Source organism: Diceros bicornis, chromosome 14 (assembly GCF_020826845.1).
Source record: "Diceros bicornis minor isolate mBicDic1 chromosome 14, mDicBic1.mat.cur, whole genome shotgun sequence".
Lineage (NCBI taxonomy): Eukaryota > Metazoa > Chordata > Mammalia > Perissodactyla > Rhinocerotidae > Diceros > Diceros bicornis.
Window position 1 is genome coordinate 33,067,794 of NC_080753.1, and position 23,439 is coordinate 33,091,232.

Here is a 23,439-nt window from a genome sequence, read left to right on the forward strand (position 1 = left end):
CTGTATAACAGCTAAATAAACTGTAGTATATTCACACAATGGAACACTCGACAGCACCGAGCATGCACAAACCACAATGACAAGCAACAAGGTTGAATCTCACAAACATAACGAGTGAAAGAAGCCAGAAACAAAGGGTACGTATTGTATGATTCCATTTATACAAAGTACAAAAATAGGCAAAACTAATCTATTAGGTTAGAAATTAAAATAGTGGTTACCCTTAGTGGGGCACGTAGCTACTGGTAGTGATCTGGAGAGGGTCTTCTAGATGTGGTAATGATGCGTTCTTGGTCTGGGTGCTGATTACATGGATAATTCAGTTGGTACACTTTTTTATACATGTGTTTACTGCAATAAAAAGCTAAAGAGTTTATGTATTATGTAGGTGTAAAGTACAGAGAAAAAGAAAACAAACCTGTATATCTATGAAGACACAGAATACATATTACCATTTCAGTCAAAGATCCTCTGTGCTGTGCAACACTATTCTAAATTTGCTCTTTATCTTTCACTTGATCATTCAATTTTATGTGTTTTTGAATCATATACAATGCTGTCATGTTGTATGTAATCTTCTGTGGCTTTCTTTTTTCCACTCAACATTATGGTTTTGAGATTTGTCCACGCTTAAGAGCGATAATTCATCCATTTTCTTTTTACCAGTATTTCACACATCGTAATGATACTGAGTCTTTCTATCCATGACTATGGTGTAGCTTTCCATTTATTGAAGCTTTCGTTTATCTCTTTCAAAACTTTTGTAATTTTCTTCATATAATCTTGTATTTTTGTTAGATGTATTCCCACCTTACCACCTTTTTTGTTGCTCTTGTCAAGTGCTCCTAATCTTACTACTCGTTACTGTCGCTCGAGAGTCTGCCAATATTAAGAGATAGAAGAAAAAAAAGATTTAAATGTGCCTGATAATTTTCTAACGCTCCGCGTTCCAAACGCCTTCAACTAATTTCTGACCATCGCTGTACCCGTAGGCCCAACTGCACGAAACCCTTCTCAAGAAGCGCTGAAAATGCCTCGACTCTGCACGGGGCGGAGCCGGTACGTGCTGACGTCAAGGGCACGCAACACCTTAGAGGCCAGGGGAGGGCGGGGCCCGCGGGGGGACCTGCTGCTGGAAGAGCAGCGGCCCGAGCCGGGGTCATGGCGAAGCTGTTGAGCTGCGTCCTAGGCCCCCGGCTCTACAAAATCTACCGAGAAAGGGACTCTGAAAGGGCCCCGTCCAGCGTCCCTGAGACTCCAACTTCAGTCACTACTTCCCCTTCCAGCTCCTGGGTGAGTCCAGTTCTCCCCTGGTCAGAAACATGGTACGGCCCAAACCCCTTTGCGGCCTTTGCTCCCCAGAAGCCCCCATTACTGGAAATCGGGGGAGCCCGCTGGTCAAGCCAGTTGTCCGCAAAGTCTGCGCTCTTTGTGCTTCCTGGGTTAAAGTCACGACTAGGGACCGGCCGCTCCTTTATCGCTGTTTGCCACCGCCTTCTCATTCAGACTACCACTCCTTGCTTTTTCGTCTCTCGACCCCCAACCCTGTCTGTCGTGATTCCTGCCGGTCCCAGTTGATTCAAGTCCTGGAAGAGACCCTGCGCGGATTCGGGAGCTGGATGATTTTGCCGTCCGGCTCGCTATTTCTTCTTACTGTGCCTCCCCGGTTCCGTTTTATCTTCCCTCTACCCTGGCCTTGAATTTCAAAATGACTTCTTCAACATATCATGTGTGCGCCGCACCTCACCCCACCCCTCAACTTACCCTGGAGACCCAGTGTCTTTGCATTCATAAAAGCTGGGAGTGGTGGTAGGCTGTGCCCGTGAATTCTCTTCCTTTTTCTCAGTCGTCTCAAATTATGTTTACTGTCCCCTACAAACTGCCCACCCCCAGCCACATTCTCTTCCATAATCAACCTATTCTTATTTCAGATGCTCCTCTTTCCCTCTTAAAGTTGTTATGGTGTCTTTCCTTTCTTCTCTAACCCCTCTCCCCATATGCACTTGCCCACAACCCGTTTGAAACTGGGTTGTGAAAAAGGAGCAAAAGTAATCCAATGCTGCTTTCACTTTTGTTTCCAAGTCCAGCCCCCTGTGTTTGTTTTCATGGTCTAGGGTGGGAAATCATGTTTGGAGTGGGGCTGGGGAAGAGGGCTTCTTTGAGAGCCAGGGATGTCTCAGTAGAGATAGCTTTGGAGGCTAGAACCAGAGGATACACATCAGGGCTTCCAAAAGGGAAGGGGAAGGACTTATCAATTGCCAGGGTCCTTAATGCAGCCATCTGTTTTGGCAGGAAACGTACTATCAGCCCCGTGCCCTGGAGAAACATGCCGACAGCATCCTGGCGCTGGTATGTCTGCCCTAGCATCTAGGACTACTGCATCTTTTCAGACCCAGCTGCCCTCTTGAACTTTCTCCTCCCCAGCCTGGGAGAAGGCAGCAGCCCCGGGGAGGGGGATGCTCTGGGCTCTGCAGCAGACCGCTACAACACACAAACATGGACATGCTCTCGTGCACGCATACCTGGCACTCCTTTTTGGCATGTGCATCGCTTTCTCTGGGGCAGCCTGAGCCATGAGGACAAAGTGTTTACTCTTGGGACCATCCGCAGGTGCTGAGGCCTGCAGTCCCCAGTGACCTGTCCTCCCTGGCAACTAACCTCTTTGGCTGCAGAGACAGCTGTTCTCTCTGGCGGGGTTCCTGTGGTGACGTTTGTGCATCTCTTGGGGACCAGGCCAGGGGCTGTCCTGAGCAGGGCTGATTGAAAAGGCTTGATTAACTTGAGCAGAAAGAGAGACTGGCTATTACATGTGATGAAATTATGTCTGGAGATGATAAGAAGAAGAAAGTAGTCCTGTACGTAGTTTTCCCAGCCTCTGTTATGCTCTGACACGTTGCCTTTCAACAAATATTGAGCACCTACTGTGTGCATGATGTCATGCACAGAATAGGTACTTGATATGATACCCCTCCGGTTATCCACTTTGCTCAGAACCTAGGCCTGGAAATGGCAGACCTCTGTGTGTGTGTATTGATTGCTTGTCCCTGTCTCTCTGCTGCAGGCTTCAGTGTTCTGGTCCATCTCTTATTACTCCTCTCCCTTCGCCTTCTTCTACTTATACAGGAAAGGTCAGTGTGGTTTCAAAGGTGGTGGGACAAGAAATGGGCAGGTTGTTGGCAGATGAGCCGACCCCCTAATGAGGAAAGGGGACCTGTGAGGATGGCTTGGCTTCCCTCTTCCATCAGGCATCTTCTTCCTCAGAGGGCGTGGCTGTCACAAGAGAGGGTGTGGGGTGGAGGATGGGGCTGAACTGGGAAGAGGAGCTGAGGGGCAGTGGGGAAAGCTTCTCACATAGTCCTCTCCCCTCCTAGGTTACTTGAGTTTGTCCAAAGTGGTGCCATTTTCTCACTATGCTGGGACATTGCTACTGCTGCTGGCAGGCGTGGCCTGCCTCCGAGGTAGGTGGAGACGGAGCCTGGTTTGGATCTATCCATCATTGGGTAAATATTTATTAAGTACCTTCTGCAAATACCATTTTGTGTTGGGCTCTGAGGGGGAATAATTGAGAATGGTCAAGGCATGATGTTTTCCTTAAAGGGCTTGAGTTGTAAATATGAAAAGATAAGTTGCAGAAAAGTTTGCTGTTATCTGGAAGAGATGCATATACCCTACAATAATTCCGTATATAGCCATATATATATGTTTCTAATAATCCTAAACTGGAAACAACTCCATAGCTACGAAGGGTAGTAGGAAGGATAAGTACATTGCGGGGTAGAGTCCTACAATGGAACACAATACAGCAACTCAAAGGAACAAACTAGAGCTACACTCAGCAATGCAGATGAATCTCACAAACTTAATGTTGAATGAAGGAAGCTGACCACCAAATAATTTATGCAGTATTTCCATTTATATGAAGTTCAAAAGGGATGCATATAGGGGCTGGCCCCGTGGCGTAGCGGTTAAGTGCGTGTGCTCGCTGCTGGTGGCCCGGGTTCGGATCCCGGGCACGCACCCTCACACCGCTTGTCAGGCCGTGCTGCGGCAGCATCCCACATAAAGTGCAGTAAGATCGGCACGGATGTTAGCTCAGGGCCAGTCTTCCTCAGCAAAAAAAAAAACAGGAGGATTGGCGTGGATGTTAGCTCAGGGCTGATCTTCCTCACAAAAGGGATGCATATATAAGTGGCAAAACACTAAAGAAAAGCTCGGGCATGGTTGTCTTGAAATTCAGGATAGTGATTACCTGGAAGGGGGAGGGAACAGCATGGGGAGAACTCTTGGTGGGAGGTGACTTTGTTCTCTTTCTTGACCTGGGTGATGTCACATGAATGTTTGCTTTATATTTTTTAAACTGAATGTATGTTTTATGTACATATGTTATATCTCACAATTAAAAAATGAAGAGACAAACCAAATCATTGTCCCCTGGCGGGTGCACATGATGAAAACAGGGTGAGGGGGATGCTTTGAGAAGGAGGTGGTGGGGTCGGGAGCTGGTGGCTGCAGTTGAGTCTAGTTCAGGGGGAGGACCTTCTGCCTCCTGATCTCCACGGGGCTGGGCTCCCTCCTCAGAGAGACCTTCTCTGACCACCCCATCTAAAAGTAGCTCCCACTACTCGGTTTTGTCTCAATATTTTATTTTATTTATTTATTTATTTATTTATTTATTTATTTATTTATTTATTTATTTATTTATTTATTTATTTTTTTTGTGAGGAGATCAGCCCTGAGCTAACATCCGCCAATCCTCCTCTTTTTTTTTGCTGAGGAAGACGGCCCTGGGCTAACATCTGTGCCCATCTTCCTCCACTTTATATGGGACGCCGCCACAGCATGGCTTACCAAGCAGTGCGTCGGTGCGCGCCCGGGATCCGAACCAGCGAACCCCGGGCCGCCGCAGCGGAGCGCGCGCATTTAACCGCTTGCGCCACCGGGCCGGCCCCTTATTTTATTTATTTTTAATTTGGAAAAAAACTAAATACAGAAAAATCTAGAGAAAAAATATCAAAAAGAACTAAAATGCTTAGGCTTTGTGATATTTGCTTCAAATACCTGTTGTCAAGAAAATACTAAATAAAGCATTACAGATAGAGTGGGTGTTTCCATTGGAACCTTCCCCAGTCCCATGTTCCTCTTCCCCCAGAAGTAACCATTGTCATCTGGTGTGGTGTTTTTCTGGTCCATATTTATATACTTTTATGAAATATATACCTCATTTCATCAAATCTAAGCTGCTATGAATTGTAAAATGCATACTGATTTCAGAGTTTTCAAATGTGAAAAAAAAATCTGCATCTTAGAATCTATGAAATATGGTAAGTATAAACAATATGTAGCATTTTTTTGTACATTTTACATTTTTGGCGCAAATAGCATCGCTCTGTGCAAATTATTCTTCAGCTTGCTTCATTGTTTGGGGGCTCTCCCCTTGATGATACATAGCATTCTGGTTCATTTTGGTTTTATTTTCTTTATAGCACTTACCCCTCTCTAAAATTTTCTTGTTTACTTGTTTATTGTCTTTCTCTAGCCCCACCCCCCACCTCACCCAAAGTGCCAGCTGTCTGACAGCTGGGACCTGTGTGTCTCGTTTCCTACTGTCTCTCTCGGGTTAGAACAGTGCCTGGCACATGACACCTGTCGGGTCAGTGGAATCAGAGAAGTCAGGGTTTGAGACTCCTCGGCAGGGAAGGGAGAGCGGGGCCAAGTGAAGAGAGAATAGAGCTCAGTGTTGAGAATGGCTCTCCTTTCAGAGAGAGAAGTAGAACAGAGGCAGGAAGGAGCAGTCTGGGAATTGGAAGGAGACAATGATGGACCCAGGAAGCAGAGGAAAAAGGAATCTCAAGGATTCTTCGAGGAAGGGTGCTAAGTGGCACAGAGGACGGAGGAAGGGTACTCGGATTCAGTAAGGATGTAATTATGGGGCAAAAGCAAGAGGCTGTGGAGCCAGGTGGCAGGAGTTAGAACATGCGGAAGAGAGAGAAGCAAGCACTGGAAAAGGGTGGCCGCAAAAAGAAGTGAAACCCAATGTTCCCAAGGGTGAATAGTGAGGTTTTGTGACAGTGTTTTAAGACTGGGGAGAATGAACATTCTGGAGAGCGGAACGTCGATAGTCTATAAAGAAACAAAAGGAAGAAACTAGGGAGGGAAGAATGCTGGAGCCAGTTGCTGGATGTGGAGGAAGGGGGTCTGCTCAGGTCTCCTGTTTCCCCAGATCCTGGGCCCTCCCTTCCTATTCCTGTCACTTCTCCTTCTAGGGCCTTCTCCTTGCCCACCTCCAATTCTCTTCCTAAAACCTACTCATCTTGCTTGTTAGTTTTCCTAACACTGTTTCCTATCCTCTCTCCTCTAGGCATTGGCCGCTGGACCAACCCCCAGTACCGGCAGTTCATCACCATCTTGGAGGCAACACATAGGAACCAGTCCGCAGAAAACAAGGTGGGAGTTTCCAGGAAAGGTGCCAGACAGGTGCCCTGGCAGCAGCTTCCTCGGCTGTCTCCCCAGGGCACTGGACACCAGCTTCTGCCAGGGGGAGGAGGTGTGCTTTGCCACCCACCACACTAGGTGTTTGCTTGCACATTGCTGTGTCCCTTCTCCCCTCCACAAGTGAACTGTCCGCCCGAGGGATTTTCTCTGCCTACCACTTCTAATGGAATATTCATCTAGAACAATTCACCACCCCTCCACCCTCCATCCACAAGAACTGTCTAGACATAGGAACATTCCACAATGTTTCTTAGATGGGAATTTTCTCTCTATCACAGCAGCTCAGTTCTGTAAATGTTTGTTTATTTTCACTGTGTACCTTGAACACCATGCTAGTTTTGTTTGGGGATGGGACAAGATGAACAAGTATGTCCACTCGTGTGCCCGGGAGCACAGTGTGGTGCCAGGAGGGAGAAAAGCCAGGGCACGGTGTTCTTGGATTTGGGCCAGCCCAGGCAGTGCTGCAGTGTGATTATCTTTGAGAAGGGGCTTTGGGGCCCTATAAAGCTCTTTTCTGTCACAGAGGGGTTTCTGGGATCAAACAGCTATGACCACTATCATCATATTCCTGGTTGCTCCACACTGCCATTTATGGAGCTATGTAATGATGGTCTACCACACCACTGTCTGAGGCGTTTTGCATACACCCTTTCTAATCCTCACAACAACCACGTGATGTGGCATTATTACCCTCCAGTATACATCTGAGGAAACAGAGGCAAAAAGAGGTTAAGTGACCCCGGCAGAGTCACAGAGCAAGGAAGTGGCTGAGTCTGGATTTGAGTCCAGGTCTGAACAAAGTCTGCCTGAAATTTGCTTTTCTTCATTTTGTTTTGTTTTGCCATTTACGTTTTTGTACAATTTTTCTATTGCTCTCTCTTAGTCAAGTTATTTTTGAAAATGTCAAAAGAATTTCTATGACAGAAAATAAAAAACAACTCTCAAAATAGAGTGCTGGGAGCTCTGGGCGTGGGGGAAGGAATACAGCAGAGCATAAGACACCGCTCCCACCGCCCTCGAAAGGCATTGACTCCGTGGGGTGACCGGAGGCACAGATGGTCTGGGTGGCATCACTGGCCCATGGCTGCAGGAGTTGAGGGAAGGGAGGTGGCTGTGAGGATGAAACAGTCAGAGAGGGCTTCATTCAAGAGGTGCCCCTCGTGCAAAGGAACCACTTCCCTCCTTCCCTCTCACCCAACCTTGAGACAGTCATTGTGATCCTCCAAGACAGCATCATGTAAAGGACCCAGGTGAGGAAGGGAGTGTGACCAGCCAATACTCCCCCCACCTCCTCCCTCAGAAGCGCCAGCACTTCCAGCCACCTCTTCTGGGGGTGGGTCAGTCTTAGATTTTGGAAAAGCAAAGAGTGTTGGGTTCCTCTTCTGGAAGAAGGCAGACAGGCCAGTCTTGATACCTGATAGGTTGTCCTCTCTTGCCTGATTTTTCTGGCCATGTCAGAGCTTTCCATCTGAGAACTGGGAGGGTGTTGACCTCTTTTTGTCTTCCTGTGATGTGTGGGGGCCAGTCCCCTGGATGATGAGGGTGTCGAGGGTGGGTAGGAGGGCCTCCCCACTTATCAATTCCCCTTTTCATCCCCTCCTCTCTCTCTCCCTGCCCACCACAGAGGCAGCTCGCCAAGTACAACTTTGACTTCAGGAGCTGGCCAGTTGACTTCCACTGGGAAGAACCCAGCAGCCGGTGAGGCCCCAGTTCTTTTGCTCCATCCCTGCTCTGCCCTATCCTCAGCCTCCATCCCCCTCTCAGGCCCCAGTGCCTGCCTTCCAGCGCCCTCTCCTCGTTCCTAGACCCCACCGTCCTCCGGACCTCAGATGTCCAGCTTGCTGCTCCTGACCCCATCCTCCCCTGCATCTTTCCATTCCTCAGGAAGGAGTCCCGAGGGGGCCCTTCCCGCCGGGGCGTGGCCCTGCTTCGCCCAGAGCCCCTGCACCGGGGGACAGCAGACACTCTCCTCAACCGGGTTAAGAAGCTGCCTTGTCAGATCACCAGGTGGGAAGCAGCAGGGAGGAGAGGCGAGCTGGGGCGGAGGGGACATGGGCCAAGATCTCCGGGACTGGGGGCTCCATTGTAAGACAGTTGTCATTTGTTGGGCCTAGTACGAGGTACTTTGTATGTTTGTGGCAGAATTGTTTTTATCCACATTTATGTGTGAAGAAAAGAGGCTCAGAGAGGTCCAGAGTCTCACAGGTGGTGAATGAAGAGCTGGGATATTAACACAGTTCTGTCTGACACAAAAGCTCTTTCGATGAGGCTGAGAGGGAGGAATGAGGCTAGGGGTGCAGAGGGGACGCATAGCCTTAGCTGGAGCAGGGTCTTGTGGTAGCTGCGTGCCTGTCCTGGCCCCTCTGCTCCTTGGTTATTCCACCTTGAGTGAGCTACAATTTCTGCGTCCATCAATAAGCTGCTTCATAGGCTTGGTGAGATTAAGTAGGGTAACATAATCTGAAGGGCTTTCACCTTGCCTGGGGCGTGAGAGCACATGGCAAAGCCCAAGTAAATGGTAGTTGTGGGTACGGTGATGTTAGAAGTCACAGCAGTAACCATTCGTATCCTACTCTGGAGCAGATGCTGTGGAAATTTTCTATTGCTGGGGGCTAGGAAGCAGGTTCTAGAATACCAAGGAAGCGGGTGGACTTAGTGGTCGGTTGTTGACAGTGTGCTGATGGGTCAGAGGGGCAAGCCACATTTGGGGTTTTCAGCGGGATGCTGGATGGGGTTGGACAATGTTGTGCTGGGGACAAATCCTACTTCGAGATTAACTGGAAGTGGTCAGTCGTCTTTTTCAGGAACAGCACCTACCACATCTTATCTGTCTAGATTAGTGCATTTATTCAGTAAATATTTATTAAGCCCCTGCTTTGCACCAGGCTCTGGGCACCTACTGCGTTGCAGATATCAGGCATATCACAGTGAACAAACAGCCAGGTCCCTGCCCCATGGAGTTTACAGTCTAGTTTGGTGTCTTTCAAACTACAGATCTTGACCCATTAGTGAATTTGAAATCAATTTAGTGAATTATAACTGTCATTGTTTTAAAAGTATTATTTATTTGGGGACTTTAAATAAGTTGTATTTATACATTAACAGAATCGTATTTGATGATAACTTTGCTTTTACTTATTGTATATAGAAAGTATTATCTCATAAAACTTCCGGTATTATATGTGCATATGTGTGTACAGGGCCACAGTATCTTACAAAGGTTGCAGTAAAAAAAGTTTGAAGAACACCACCCTGGTACATACATTATTTCAGTAAGTCCTAAAAGAGGAAAAGGAAGCTGTGAAAGTCAAGGCTGAGGCAGGCCCCAGAGTCTATGAGTGCTAGGGCTGGGCGGTCCCTGGGCCCCACTGGGGTTGAAGGTTCCTTAACCCCACGTTCCCCACAGCTACCTGGTGGCACAGACCCTGGGGCGCCGGATGCTATACCCGGGCTCTGTGTACCTGCTCCAGAAGGCCCTCATGCCTGTGCTGCTGCAGGGCCAGGCCCGGCTGGTGGAAGAGGTGAGGCTCCCTTGCCCCCGCCCCCGACGGCCCTTCTCTCCCTGAGGGATGTGGCCTCCTGCCCCTCACACCTGGCCATTGCATCTCTCTCCCTCAGTGTAACGGGCGCCGGGCAAAGCTGCTGGCCTGTGACGGCAACGAGATTGACACCATGTTTGTGGACCGGCGGGGGACAGCTGAGCCCCAGGGACAGAAGCTGGTGAGAGGGAACAGGGTGCCCAGAAGTAGAATGTGGGGAGGGCAGTGGAGGTTCTGGGGATCCCAATTCTATAGCAGCCCTAAGGAAGCACAGCTGGGGATAATCTCACCTCCCAGCTCCACCAAAGACCTATTGGTGTAGGGAAACAGATGAAGAAGTAGGAGTTGACATTCAAGGACCAAAAAGTAATCATTGTAATAGTCACCACCTAGATGGCACTTACCATGTGCAAGGCATATACTGAACCTCACAACAACCCTGTAAGATAGGTACTATTTATATTAGCCCATTTTACAGGTGATGAAACTGAGGCACAGAATAACTTTCCCAGATCACACAGTTAGTAAGTGGTAGTGGAGCTGGGATTTGAGCCCAGGCCACCTGGCTCCAAAGTCCCCCAAAGCAGCCCTAGAAAGGCCCTAAGCCGGCAGTCTAGGGAGCTGGGTTCTAGTCTGGCTCTGCCTGACTGCTATGAGAGTGCATCCAAGTCCCACCGTCTCTGAGCTTTGGCTTGGGGCACCATGGAATTAGAGTTTATCTGACGATAAGAGTGGAGCCCAGAGAGGGAGAGGAAAGCGATTGGCATACCACACCAAAGAAACAGTCACAGAAAAAAGAGACCCCAAACTAGACAGGAAAAACATATCCATAATGCCATTCCTGAGAGATACCCACCTGGTGGTCACCCAAGGAAAAATGGATACTGTGCTGGGTGGTTGAGCAATTCAACTCGAATCATGCCTCTTCCTCTGAGGGCCCAGTTTGTTAATAAGCATTTGCATCCACTCTGCTCCTCATCTTATGGACCTTGTGTAATGAGAAGTTTCCATTCCCCTGGGAGAGAACAGGAACGTGCCGTTCCTCTTCCCTGCAAAGCTCCCACAGGCCACCCTCCCTGCCACGAGGGGGCTCTTCAGTCCCAATGTGGCTCCTTCCCAGCCCTTTCTCCTGCCTCCTTCCCTAGGTGATCTGCTGTGAGGGGAACGCGGGCTTCTATGAGGTGGGCTGCGTCTCTACGCCTCTGGAAGGTAGGCCTGTGGCTCAGCCCTCTTATCTCTGCCCCTTGGAATGGAATGTCCCCACTTTCCCACATTGATATGACCTCCCTGGGCCTGACCATTTTCTCACCTCAAAGGTAAGGTTTGAGACCCTCACCTTTGGGGAAAAGTCCCCTCCCCATTTGCTTTGCTGACCTTACATCCCCTCCCTGTGGGCTGTGCGCCTAACCTAATTATGCTTTTCATTCTGCCCGCCCCCACCCCCAACTCAACCCCCAAAATCACTCTCCCTTCTGCTGCCACAGAACCTCTCGTGTCATCTCCCCATTCTGGGATGGCTTTGAGTTATTTCCCTCTGAGTTGGGGGGTGGTAAGAACCCCAGTGTCCTGCTGCTCCTTCCCCCAGGGCTGGGGAGTGGGTGTGTGGGCCATGAGGTCATAGCTCCTCCTCCTGTGTTACAGCTGGATATTCAGTCCTGGGCTGGAATCATCCAGGCTTTGCTGGAAGCACGGTGAGACCCTCTCTGGAATCCCTTCCTTTTCTTGAATTATGGTCTGTCTCTCTTTGGTCAGCCACTGAGTGAGGGGAAGGGGTGTGTATTTCTGTGGGGGCTCCCACTCACCTGGGACCTGAGTGCCAAGGGCAGGGTAGCCACGCCCCCTCCTCAAACAGGTGGGGGGGTGGGGGTGGATGGCAGGAGGGAGGAGGTGGATCTTACTGTAAACAGTTGGCTTCTGGAGAGAACAGTCCCTCCCACGGCCCTTTTCTTCCTTTTCTTCTACACCTCCTGTCTGTTGCAGAGTAGCTGCAGGAAGGGTCCACGCTGGGAGGGTTTCGGTGGCCAGTGAGCTGGCCTTTGGCACTGACCCCTTCCTGCCTTTGCCCTTCCTCCTGCAGGGGGTGCCATTCCCACAGAATGAGGCCAATGCCATGGATGTAGTGGTCCAGTTTGCCATCCACCGCCTGGGCTTCCAGCCCCAGGACATCATCATCTATGCCTGGTCCATCGGCGGCTTCACTGGTACCAGCCTCCCTCCTGTCCCCACTATAGGCACATTCATGGCACCCCTCCTCAAGGAGAGGTAGGGAAATGCCCTGGTGGCCCAGGAGTGGGGCGGAGACTTAAGGAAAGAGAGGATGGAGGTGGGATCTCTGAGTGGGTCTGAAAGAATGTATCCTATTTGTATACACTTCACACTTCTTGTATACACTTCACACTTCCTTCCACCCTTGTCCCTGATTATTAAAAGAAGCAGACCAGGGTTCTGGGGTGAGGAGATCAGGGAAGTGAATGTTTCCTCTGTGTATTGTCTTCAGTGCACTTCGATGTTTCTCCATCCTCTCCAGATAGTGCTCTGGCCGAGTGAAGTGAGGGGTTAAGAAGAGACCTGAGGCTAACCTAGTAGGGAGGATGGGGTCAGCCTATGGGGTCAGTGGGATGAGGGCGGGTGGTGGGTAGGAGCTCCTCAGTTCTCACCCTTCTTCCTTGTCCTGGTACCAGCCACGTGGGCAGCCATGTCCTACCCAGACATTAGTGCCGTGATCCTGGATGCCTCCTTTGATGACCTGGTGCCTTTGGCCTTGAAGGTCATGCCAGACAGCTGGAGTGAGTGCAGCTCCCAGGCCTGCCCGTCCAGGGAAGGGATGGGCTGGAACTGGGAGCTGTTGTAACTGGAGATGGTTCCTTTTCCGTGGTGGGGAGTGCGTCTCCTTATTGTTGAGAAGCAGGAGGATTTCCCTGTCTGGGGGCCTCAGTTTTCTCTCTCCATGAACAGTGGGGACCTTTGTGTTGGGCAAGGGCTTTGTCTCTGCCATCCCTTCACTTTTGTCCCGCTCTAGGGGGCCTGGTGACCAGGACTGTGAGGCAGCATCTCAATCTAAACAATGCGGAGCAGCTGTGCAGGTGAGGACAGGCCAGCGTCCAGCATATAACCCCCTTTCCCCCGCCTTGCCCCCCATACAGGCTCTGCTGGGTGTTCAAACGCTGAAATTAGTACTAAAGTGCAAGTTGGTAAATAGTCACTGCCCCTGCCACCACCCCAGCTGGCCCAACCCTGCCCAGGTTCCCCGGGACCCATGATCTGGCAACCAAATGGTTAATGCCTGGCACAGCAGGGATCTCCCAGCAAGGCCTGACTGAGCAATGCCCAGTCTTAAATATTCTGACTCTCACCCCTGGGTGAAGGGCTAGCCCATGGGGCCTTGCTACAGCAGGGGTGAAAATGCAGCCTGGGGTGGGGGTTGCAGGGGTGGGCTGGCCAGTTGTCACCTGTCTCCCTCTGAGCTCTCCCTCCCCACTATGCTGTCCTCTGAAGGTACCAGGGCCCTGTGCTGCTGATCCGCAGAACCAAGGACGAGATCATCACCACCACGTGAGTGCTGGGAACCTCTGCCCTCCTGGATCCCAGAGAGAGCTAGGAACTTGCCCCTCCCACCTCTGCCCACAGAAGCCCGGGTATCCAGACCCTTCCTCCCCAACCTCCAGCCCCCCAGTGTATATTCTCACCCCCAGGGTTCCTGAGGACATCATGTCCAACCGAGGCAATGACCTCCTCCTGAAGCTTCTGCAGCATCGGTGAGAGCCAGTGTGTGTGTGTGTGTGTGGGTGTGGGTGTGTGTATACACATGTGTACACAAGTGTACTGATACCAGCACAGGGAGGGAGAGGAGGAGGTGCAGGGATGAGGAGTGAAGAGAATTGGGTCTTGACCTCTAGTCCTGGCACTCCCTCTGTAGGTATCCCCGTGTGATGGCGGATGAGGGTCTTCAAGTGGTGAGGCAGTGGCTGGAGGCCTCCTCACAGCTGGAGGAAGGTGAAATGGGATCTGGTGAGGCCTTTGGGTGGGGGCCTGGGAAGCCAGGTTGCTGACGGACCTTCGTCTCTCTCCCTGACCAGCCTCAATTTACAGTCGATGGGAGGTGGAGGAGGATTGGTGTCTGTCAGTCCTCCGCTCCTACCAGGCAGAACATGGGCCTGACTTCCCCTGGAGTGTGGGTAAGGAGGCCCTGGGGCAGCAGATGGGATTGGGAAGAGCCCAGGAAAGGGATGAATACCCAGCTGCGTGGCCCGTGTTTAAGTGCCTCTTCTCTGCAGGGGAGGACATGAGTGTAGATGGAAGGCGGCAGCTGGCTTTGTTTCTGGTGAGTTCAGGAGTGGGGAGCAGGAAGGGGGTTGCCTGAATGGCCAAGAGGTACATGTGGGGCTTGGGGACAGGGGATACCCTGTAAGCATTGGAAGTAGCAGCTTTTACAGAGTGGATGGTGCGTTCAGAGGGTGTGTGGTGGTGTCTGGTGGCTGCCGCTCACTGCAGTGCTCTGTACCCTACCTGTTCTGCCCTCTTTCCTCAGGCTCAGAAGCATCTGCAGAACTTTGAGGCCACACACTGCACCCCTTTCCCAGCCCAGAACTTCCAGATGCCCTGGCACCTCTAGGGACCATACTGGGACTCATTCTGGAAGAATGGGATGGGAGGAGACATGAGGAAGGACCCTCTTATTTGTGATTCTCAGTGTTCATGTTGCTGTTTATAGTTTGTGGAAAGTGGGGGATCATCCCCCTTCTCACTGTTCCTCTTGCACGTTTCCCCTCATCCATCTGGCAGTACCTAACCTTCCCCGACACACACCCTGCATTAAATGAATGGATTATTCCTAATAATTAATAAAAAGGTATTTTTTCTACCGGCTGGCTAACTGTGTGACTTCCCAAGTGTCCAGGGAGCCAGAGGCTGGTAGTGGGGAGATGAAGCCCCAAAGGGCTGTGCTTTGGGAGACCCCAACTCCAGATAGCCAGTTTAACCCTCCCCATCTCTGCTGTCCCCCCAGGCCTACAGCCCCCAACCTGAGCTGTCCTCCTGCGATGGGTCTCCAAGCCTCAGCCTTGCCTGGCATGCCTCGTATCAGGCTATCACCACTGTGCAGCCTCCCTAGCCCCTGCCTCAGTCCTTCCAGCATTTAACCCCCCAGGAGCCCATGGCTGCCCTCTCTTGCTTTCAACTCATAAGCTTTGTTGTTTACAAAGTGCTCTGTAGTACCTGATTTCACCTTCTCAGCTCTTCTACCCATTTGCACGTCTAACCTGCATGGTTTCACCATCAGTACCCCTGATGTTTGTTGCTCAGCTCTTGCTATTCCGATGGGAGTGAGGAACGGCCTGCTCCCTGTGTCTTATGCAGCAAACCCTGCACACCCCCTCACCATGTCATCAAGTCTCTCTCCTCATTCCCCTTTTACAGTTCAACACACACAGGGCCTGCCAGGGACTGAGGGCTGAGTGCCAAGGACTCATGTCCTCCCAGAGCCACATTTTGCCTTTTTGGACAGCTGTTAGAAGAAAATCCTTAGGTTGAACCTGAGGAAATTGGTTCCCTGTAATTTCTGTCCTATTTCCAATCCTTGGACCTCATGGAACAGAATGAGTCCCTCTCCCACCTATTAGCTGCCTGGCCACCTTCTTCCCTTGGAAATCTCTATTGCAGGTGAAACATCCCCTGGTTTACCACCCTTGGTCCACCGATTTGAACAAGATGCTTAATGTGGGCAACAATGTTCTGATGTCCTAGATACAGTATCTGGCTAATTTCAATGTCTCCTCCAACCCCAGTGCATGAAGCTTCTCTGCAATCCCCAGGGCAGAGGCTGTCCGCCCCCACGAGCTCAGCAGCTCCTTAAAAGGGAGCCATACTGAGTCTCTGCTGGAAGGGGTGATCTAGGACTTGTCAGGTAATATGACACCTGATATTTGAGTTTAAAAGAGAGGAAGTGGCCACAGCTCCAAAATGCTCCACTGTTAGCAAATACTGCAGAGCTGATACTGGCACTGTCCCAGGGGGCAAACAGGGTGGGGCGTGTGGAGCATGAAGCTGTGCGACCAGCTGCATAGTTCTGAACCTCACCCTCCCAGATCCACCAGGACAGTTAATCCCCTGGAAACCAAGTCTTTGTTTACCCCTGGAACCTCCTTAAATGCAAATAGGGGGACCCAGCTCCACCTCCCACACCCTGGAGACAAATGACCCTCCCTTCCTGGCCAGGTGCCGGTTAGGAACTCTGCTGACTTGCTTCTACCGCCACTTCCCCTTCCCCCTTTTTCCTGCACATACTTATCCAGAACAGTGGATGCCATAAGAGACCTTGCATACCTGAAGTGGGTGGGGAGAAAGGAGGCTCCACATGTGAATTCTGGACCACCCCACCCATGGGCCTCAGTCTACCCCCTCAGATTACTCCCCACCTGATAAAGCTCACAGCAGCTGTGTTGGTTTTCAGAACCACCCCCTACCCCAGGGTGGGACCAGCTCCCTGTCCACTCATTCTGTATAGCAGGCTTCCAGAAGTCTCAGGGGAAGACCAGCTGTGATGCAGACCTCACAGCTGCTGGGGCTCTGGACCTTGCTGTACTGGGCACCAGGTGAGGCCTGGACAACCAGGCGTCTCCAAGGAGCTGGGCAAACTGGGAGAGGATGGAGGCTGGGAGAAAGGAGAGTTAGCGTCTGAGCAGGAAACCTGGCAAGAAGAGGTGGGCCCTGGGCTGGGCCATCCTTTATTTTACCCTATCTCACTGGCCCAGGCTCCGCCCTGCGCTGCTCCCAGTGTGAGGTGCTGGGCTCGACTCTTGGGCTGCCCGTCGGGTTGAGGGTTTGCTCCACGCCTCTGGAAGGCGCATCTGTTTCCCGCACAGCTGTCGCAAGTGAGTGAGGGCCCCAGAGTCGGGAGAGGCCAGGCGTCAGGGATAGCCAGGATCCATGGATCCGTGGATCCATCCATCCATCTATCCAATCATCAAGCCATCCTTGCTCCCTCAGGAACCCAGTCATTCATTTTTTCATTTATATTCGAGTTAAAGATCCCCTCTCTAGTTTCTTTCGGGACTGCGGTCTCGGGCCACTTCCGCCGCTGAACTTGGCTCTCACCCAGACCTATTATCTATAGCTCCGCCCCTCGTTTGCCCCGCCCCATTCCGCTAACTAGCATTCTGTCCTCAGGCCCGACCTCCTTTGTGTCGTTCGGCTGCTTACTCCCAGGTATCCCTTGTCCCGGGGGAGGAGCATTCAGCGTGATATCGTCATAGCTGCTGTCACCATGGCGACTGTTGCAACGCCCCGCCTCTTCACCCCAGGAAAGCCTCCAAGGAGCCGTCACCATGGCAACGAACTCTCGAGGCGCCCCGCTGCACTGGCCGCACCCTGCCGCGCGGACAGGGCAGGAGCGAAAGGAAACAAGGGCAGGATTAATTACCCTGAGGCCACGTCCACTCCGAGGATGTCCCTGCCCCAAAATACCACCGCGTCTTCCCTCCTGCTACCCTCAGGGCCATGGGCGCTGTAACTCCACAGCAAGTCGTCCCGGACCTCTCAGGGCGACCCCTTCAGGGAGCCCAGCCTCAGCCACCCACAACCCCCTAGCCCTTGGCCTTTTAGTTGCGGTTACATTCAAGAGAGAAGTTCAGAGGGCGCTGAGAGATTCCCTTCTGCCTCCTCTTTGCCCTCTTCGCCTCAAGAGGAGACCCCGCCCTCTGATTCATTGTGTCTATCACCCTGTCACTCATTCAGCAGACATTTATGTCGGTGCCAGGCGCTCCTCCCCAGTTCTCCATTACTCTGCCTTTTCTCTAATACAATTTTCTTATTTCATTCATCCCAAGGTCCTTGGGGGGCGCGCATTGGCGTGCTTTTCCTCTCCTGTTTCTTCTTTCCCGGCCTTCTTTCTTGGCGCGTGTCTCCGTCCGTTTCTTCCCATCTTCCCCATCAGTATTGAGACCAGATGATTCTTGGATAGTCTGGGATGGTAGCAGGGAACCCTCCTGCAGGACCCCGCCCCCAAAACTCCAGACCGGACATCGGAGCAGATGGTTCCTTCCCGGACGCCGAGAATTTCCCATAGCCCACCGACCCTTAAAGTAAAAACCCTGAGTCTCTCACAGACACAGTGACCTAGCGCGGTGCGGACAGAGCGGGCAAGGGGGGTAACCCAGCGGGCCCCCATTGGAGGAAGTGGGCGGAGCACCTGGGGCCGCTCATTGGTTGGTTGGCGGTCTCCGGAATCCCGGCCTGGGAGGGATGATGGAGCCACAGCGCCACCTTCCGGGGAAGCCGCGTAGTGCTCTGGGTGTCCGCTGGGGCCGGATGCCTGGGTCCCAACGCCGGGCACGCCTTTCCCAGGTTGCCTCTCCGCCGCCCGGCGGAGAGCTGAGCTTGGGCTGGGGGCCGCCGCCGCGTCCTGCCCGGAGCTCTGAGGTGCAGTCAGGCGCGGAGAGCGAGAACACAGCGCTGGAGCCTGTGGGCGCCGGAGATCAGACCCACTGACCTGCAGCTGAGCTTAGGCTGGGCGGGGGAAAAAGGGGGCGTAGGGAAAAGCGCTGGCATCCCGGACCCCACAGGAAGCGCTGGACTGAGTCACTCTGGACCCAGGTGGCCTCGCTTGTCGATTTCTGACAGTCCACGTCTTTCCCATCTTGGAAAATAGTAGCAGGCACCCTCTTGTGCAAGCCTATCCCCCTTCCTCACCCCACCCTTCAGTCGAACTCCAAATCTGTCCAATCTTCCTTCTAAATGTATCTCAAATTCATTCACTGCTTGGCTTCTCTGCGTCTCTTCTGCTAGACCAGGCCGCCATCTTGTGACTAGACTCAGGAATGGCTTCCTAACTGGTTTCCTGGCCTCAGTAATCTTTTATGGACAGAAATCTGATCATGTTACTCCTCTGCTGAAATCCTTTGGTCAGTGGTTTCCACTGCCCAGGTACTCTGGGAAGCACTCTGCCCCCTACCCTCCCCCTCATTGTTGCTTGTTGACTTATCTCTCCCACTAGACTGTGTGCTCTGTGAGGGCAGGGACTTTGTACAATCAGGGACCAACACCTGAAGCAGTGATTCAATAAACATCTGTTGAATGAACATGAAAGTTCCCCCCTCATTCCCTTGCTGCTGGGCCCCTGTGCCCAAGCCAGGATGTAAGGCCCCAGAGTGGCTGTGGGTGAGGACACTCTGTCCCTGGCTGTTCTGGCATTGATTTCCACCCCAAACGGGTGTTGCCTCTCTCCTTCCTCTTGGCCAACTTCTCTTCCACCAATATAAGCCAAACTGGAGGCTAGTGAGCACTCATGCATTTTATGGCAGGCCCTGCAGGTAGCCGGAGTCTGGGGCCCCTGGGCCTCCACAGCACCCCTGAAGCCCTGTACTTGGTCCTCTTAGTGCTGGTCATGATGAGCTTGGTGTTTGGTAAGTGGATCTAAGGGGTGAGAAGGGTCTTGTGGTTTGCTGGATGTACCAAGTGTCTGGGTACATCTTCCCAGGATGCTCAGGTAAACCCAGGCAGGAGGAAAGATGGGATGGGTGGGCTTGGTGGGATAATGCCTGGGAATTGATAACGGACTGATGTTCACTCTGAGGGAGATTTCTAGTGACCACCCCAGGGCTGTCTCACTCAACAGCAATGACTTGATTGGAGATACTTGAATGGAAGTAATGAAAGAGATACTTGAGAGGCCGACCCAGTGGCGCAAGTGGTTAAGTGTGCGCGCTCCGCTGCGGCAGCCCAGGGTTCACAGGTTCGGATCCCGGGCGCGCACGGACGCACCGCTTGTTAAGCCATGCTGTGGCGGCGTTCCATATAAAGTAGAGGAAGATGGGCATGGATGTTAGCTCAGGGCCAGTCTTCCTCAAGGAAAAAGGGGAGGATTGGCATCAGATGTTAGCTCAGGGCTAGTCCTCCTCACAAAAAAAAAAAAAAAAAGAGATACTTGAACAGAGATTTGAAGATTCAAATCTGAGGGCAACACAGAATAGAGAGGGTTCAGGGAACATGCTAGATGACAGCACTAGGATCCACAGGGTAGAACAAGGCTGAATCCAGACTGATAATCTCCTCACTTTGCTGCAAACAGGACATAGAAACAGGATTCAAAGTGTTTGTTCAGTATCTGCCTCATGCCCAGTGCTCTGCTGGGTCTGAGGAGTCATTAACGTGTGGTCGGGGCCTGGGACCAGGAAGAGGGAGATGTATGTACATGTAGTTGGGGAGGGCTTTGATGGACAGAGTTTACTATGAGTCTGTTCAGTGATAGGACCACCAAAGAAGGTGGCCCTGGGCTGCTTAAAGTCTCCTGTCTGCACAAAACAGAGATTCTTCCTGACCTGTGCCAATGCACTCTTTTTTTCACTCCTGAACATTACTGATTAAGAAAGCATATTCAAAAGAGAGTCCAGGGGGTGGGGGACTGTGAAACCAAGTCCCAGAGGAAGAACTGTCCGAACAGGGCTGCTCAAAGCTGGAATGGGCTGCCTCGGCCTGACTTTTGAACTTAGAGGCTTGCAGAGCGCTGGGCACATGTTAGTCCCTCAAATACATGTTGAATGAATGAATGAATGAATGAGTTCCTCATTTTAGGAGGTATAAGAGCAGAGAATGGGGATTTTTAACGAGGACTGAAGCTTCTGATGGAAGATTAAGCCAGATAGTTTTAAAGAACTGGTGATTTTATGGTTTTCTAAGATGGGGAGGTAGGAAGGGAACAGTGGGGTTGAACAGCCTGGAAATTAGGTGGACGGAGGTTTGGGGTCAGTGCCTCTATGTGTTTTAGGTAAGTTTGATCTTGTCAATCAAGAACCCCCTCATCCAGCTCAGTCCCCCAAATACCTGCGCTGCTATCGATGTCTCTTGGAGACCAAGGAGTTGGGGTGCCTTCTGGGATCTGACATCTGCCTCGTCCCGCCTGGCAGCAGCTGCATGACTCTCTTCATAAAGAACAGTAAGCTGCCTTTTCCCATCTGTCTTTGGCCCAGTCCTACTCCCGAACTGAGTCTCTACAGCTTTCTAAGCTGCACCCCAAGTCTGGTTCCCACAACACTATGATACTGTTCATCACTGTCTCTCTCTTTCCTTTCCTTCAGAGCCGCTCTCTGTCTCCACTTCCGCCCCGCTTCCCTCTTCAGTCCACAGCTGACTGGCTTCCACTCTCCTCACAGCACCCAGCCTTATAGGGGACCCTCGAGGTCACCAGATCCACTGGCCTTTCCTCAGGCTGCCTCTCCCCATCTGTCAGCAGTCGTTCCTGTCAGCACCACTCTTCTCCATCTTCCACTGCTTCTTCCTAGTCTCCTTTGCTGCGTCTTCTCTTATTCCCCTTGACCTCTAACGGTTCGTGTTCACCAAAGTTTGGGCCTTAGCTGTCTTCCCACTTCACTCTCCCCAGAGAATTTTTTTTTTTTTTGTGAGGAAGATCAGCCCCCGAGCTAACATCCATTCCAATCCTCCTCTTTTTGCTGAGGAAGACTGGCCCTGGGCTAACATCTGTGCCCATATTCCTCTACCTTATGTGGGACGCCGCCACAGCATGGCCTGACAAGTGGTGCATCGGTGTGCGCCCGGGATCCAAACTCGGGCCACCAGCAGCGGAGCGCGCACACTTACCTGCTATGCCGTGGGGCCGGCCCCTCCCCAGAGAATTTTGTCTGCTTCCTTGGCTTCAACCAGGAGCCACATACTGCTTTCTCCTGAATCTGAATGTGAGGCCAAACTGTCATGTCACATTGCCCTCCGGACATCTCCACCTCATTTTCAACTTGCCAAAAATTGACCACATTCCCTTGTTCTTCAGGTCTGCTCTCCCATCTGATCCCTCACCTTTTTCTTTCTTTTTTTTTTAATTTAATTTTATTTATTTATTTTCCCCCCAAAGCCCCAGTAGATAGTTGTATGTCATAGTTGCACATCCTTCTAGTTGCTGTATGTGGGACGCAGCCTCAGCACGGCCAGAGAAGCGGTGCATCAGTGCGCGTCCGGGATCCGAACCCGGGCCGCCAGCAGTGGAGCGCTCGCACTTAACTGCTAAGCCGCGGGGCCGGCCCTCCCTCACCTTTTTCAAGTTAACAAACACATAACACATACTGTGTGACAGGCACTGTTCTAAGCACTTACAACCCTCTGAGGTAGGTATTATTATTATCCCCATTTTACAAGGAGGAAACAGAGGCACAGAAAGGTCAATACCTTGCCCAATCTTCTAGAGGCTGAGCCGCCATCTGTGGTGGCTCCAGAGATGGTGCTCTTAAAAACCACTGCACAAAGCTGCCTTTGTTCAAATCCTTTCATTACACTTTTTAAATGGCTGATGGGCATAGACATGGGTCAATATCAGAGTATTCAAGGGTGTCGGAGAAAAGCCTCCCTCCCACTCCTGGCCCAATCCACAGATCCAGGCATGAACAAGAAAACCACTCTCTTTCCTTTCTTAATTACCCTCTCTGTGATCTTTTTTGCACATCCCACCCTATACAAATATGCTGTTTACTCCTTTCTCACCTCTTTTTTCCCCCCACAGACAGTAGCATACAACTGTAAACACTGTTCTGCACCTGCTTTTTAAACTTAACACTTATGGGAGGTTAATGTTTCCATATCAGTGTGTAAACAGCTTCCTTGTTCTGTTGACTGCTGCTTAGTACTCCGCGGCACGGGCACATCAGAGCTGATTGATCCATTCCATCCGAAGCTGATGGACCTTTACGTTGCTTCTAATTTTTCTCTCACTCAAGCAGGGCAGTAGTGAACATCCCTGCACATGGGCACAAAGATTTTTTTCCCTTCTAATATGTATAATGGCAGCAGAGATATCATCTCTTACTTTTTGATCCATAAAATAAACAACAAACCCCTCCTCTCTACAATCCGGCCTTCAACACATCTACCAACTTTTTCTTACATGGTCCTGCCCGAAGTGCTGGTTTGCTCCACTTTGCTCCACAAGTCCCAAGTCAGCCCCCTCTGTCACTATATTTCGAATGCATCTTTCCCACCAACCTTCCACGGGAAACTTCCGCAGAGTTCATGGCTGGTGACTCCCTGGTACTCCCTGCCCATGCCCAGTGCCAGGGATCTTTGCATTTTGGGGGTCCAGGGCAGGCTGTAGGGGCAGTGATGATAAGTTCATGTGGGGTGAGGGGATGGGAGGGTTTGGGGCTTTGCCTGGGCAAATATCGCAGGTTGCTGCTGTCCCTCCCCAGGCAGTGGTTCTGACATCATGGTGAGTGACTGTCGCAGCAAGGAGCAGCTGAGTGATTGCTCCTATACCCGCCCTTCTCCGGTGTTTGGCTTCTGGATATTCTCTCAATGCTGCTTCCTGGATTTCTGCAATAACCCACAGAACAGAGCATTCTATATTCCCTAGAATGTCTGCAGAGATCTTTGGAGTAAAATCCTGCCAGGTTCCAGCCATCCTCCTGATCTCCAC

At 51.3% G+C, this 23,439-nt stretch overlaps 2 protein-coding genes across 2 annotated transcripts; both read left to right on the forward strand.

Annotated features, from left to right (window-relative positions):
• Positions 1-1,106: 1,106 nt before the first annotated feature.
• Positions 1,107-14,892, forward strand: ABHD16A (abhydrolase domain containing 16A, phospholipase). Its single transcript, XM_058554755.1, has 20 exons — positions 1,107-1,293; positions 2,293-2,349; positions 3,062-3,128; positions 3,372-3,458; positions 6,359-6,444; positions 8,117-8,190; positions 8,377-8,499; positions 9,899-10,013; positions 10,111-10,212; positions 11,177-11,240; positions 11,673-11,722; positions 12,109-12,232; positions 12,713-12,817; positions 13,051-13,114; positions 13,527-13,583; positions 13,724-13,786; positions 13,948-14,024; positions 14,108-14,206; positions 14,306-14,352; positions 14,560-14,892. Exons 1-20 carry the CDS (start codon positions 1,162-1,164, stop codon positions 14,641-14,643), a joined length of 1,677 nt encoding a protein of 558 aa, XP_058410738.1. The 5' UTR covers positions 1,107-1,161; the 3' UTR covers positions 14,644-14,892.
• Positions 14,893-19,223: 4,331 nt separating this feature from the next.
• LY6G5C (lymphocyte antigen 6 family member G5C) lies at positions 19,224-23,376 on the forward strand. Its single transcript, XM_058553979.1, has 3 exons — positions 19,224-19,429; positions 20,791-20,958; positions 23,213-23,376. Exons 1-3 carry the CDS (start codon positions 19,312-19,314, stop codon positions 23,374-23,376), a joined length of 450 nt encoding a protein of 149 aa, XP_058409962.1. The 5' UTR covers positions 19,224-19,311.
• Positions 23,377-23,439: the final 63 nt, after the last annotated feature.

Bases quoted from the DNA above. Each gene is read 5' to 3' on its own strand.
- LY6G5C (XM_058553979.1), top strand. From the start codon at position 19,312: ATGCATTTTATGGCAGGCCCTGCAGGTAGCCGGAGTCTGGGGCCCCTG. The intron at 19,430-20,790 runs GTAAGTGGATCT...TATGTGTTTTAG, and splicing joins CATGATGAGCTTGGTGTTTG to GTAAGTTTGATCTTGTCAAT. The intron at 20,959-23,212 runs GTAAGCTGCCTT...GTCCCTCCCCAG, and splicing joins GACTCTCTTCATAAAGAACA to GCAGTGGTTCTGACATCATG.
- ABHD16A (XM_058554755.1), top strand. From the start codon at position 1,162: ATGGCGAAGCTGTTGAGCTGCGTCCTAGGCCCCCGGCTCTACAAAATC. The intron at 10,213-11,176 runs GTGAGAGGGAAC...CTCCTTCCCTAG, and splicing joins AGCCCCAGGGACAGAAGCTG to GTGATCTGCTGTGAGGGGAA. The intron at 11,241-11,672 runs GTAGGCCTGTGG...CCTGTGTTACAG, and splicing joins CGTCTCTACGCCTCTGGAAG to CTGGATATTCAGTCCTGGGC.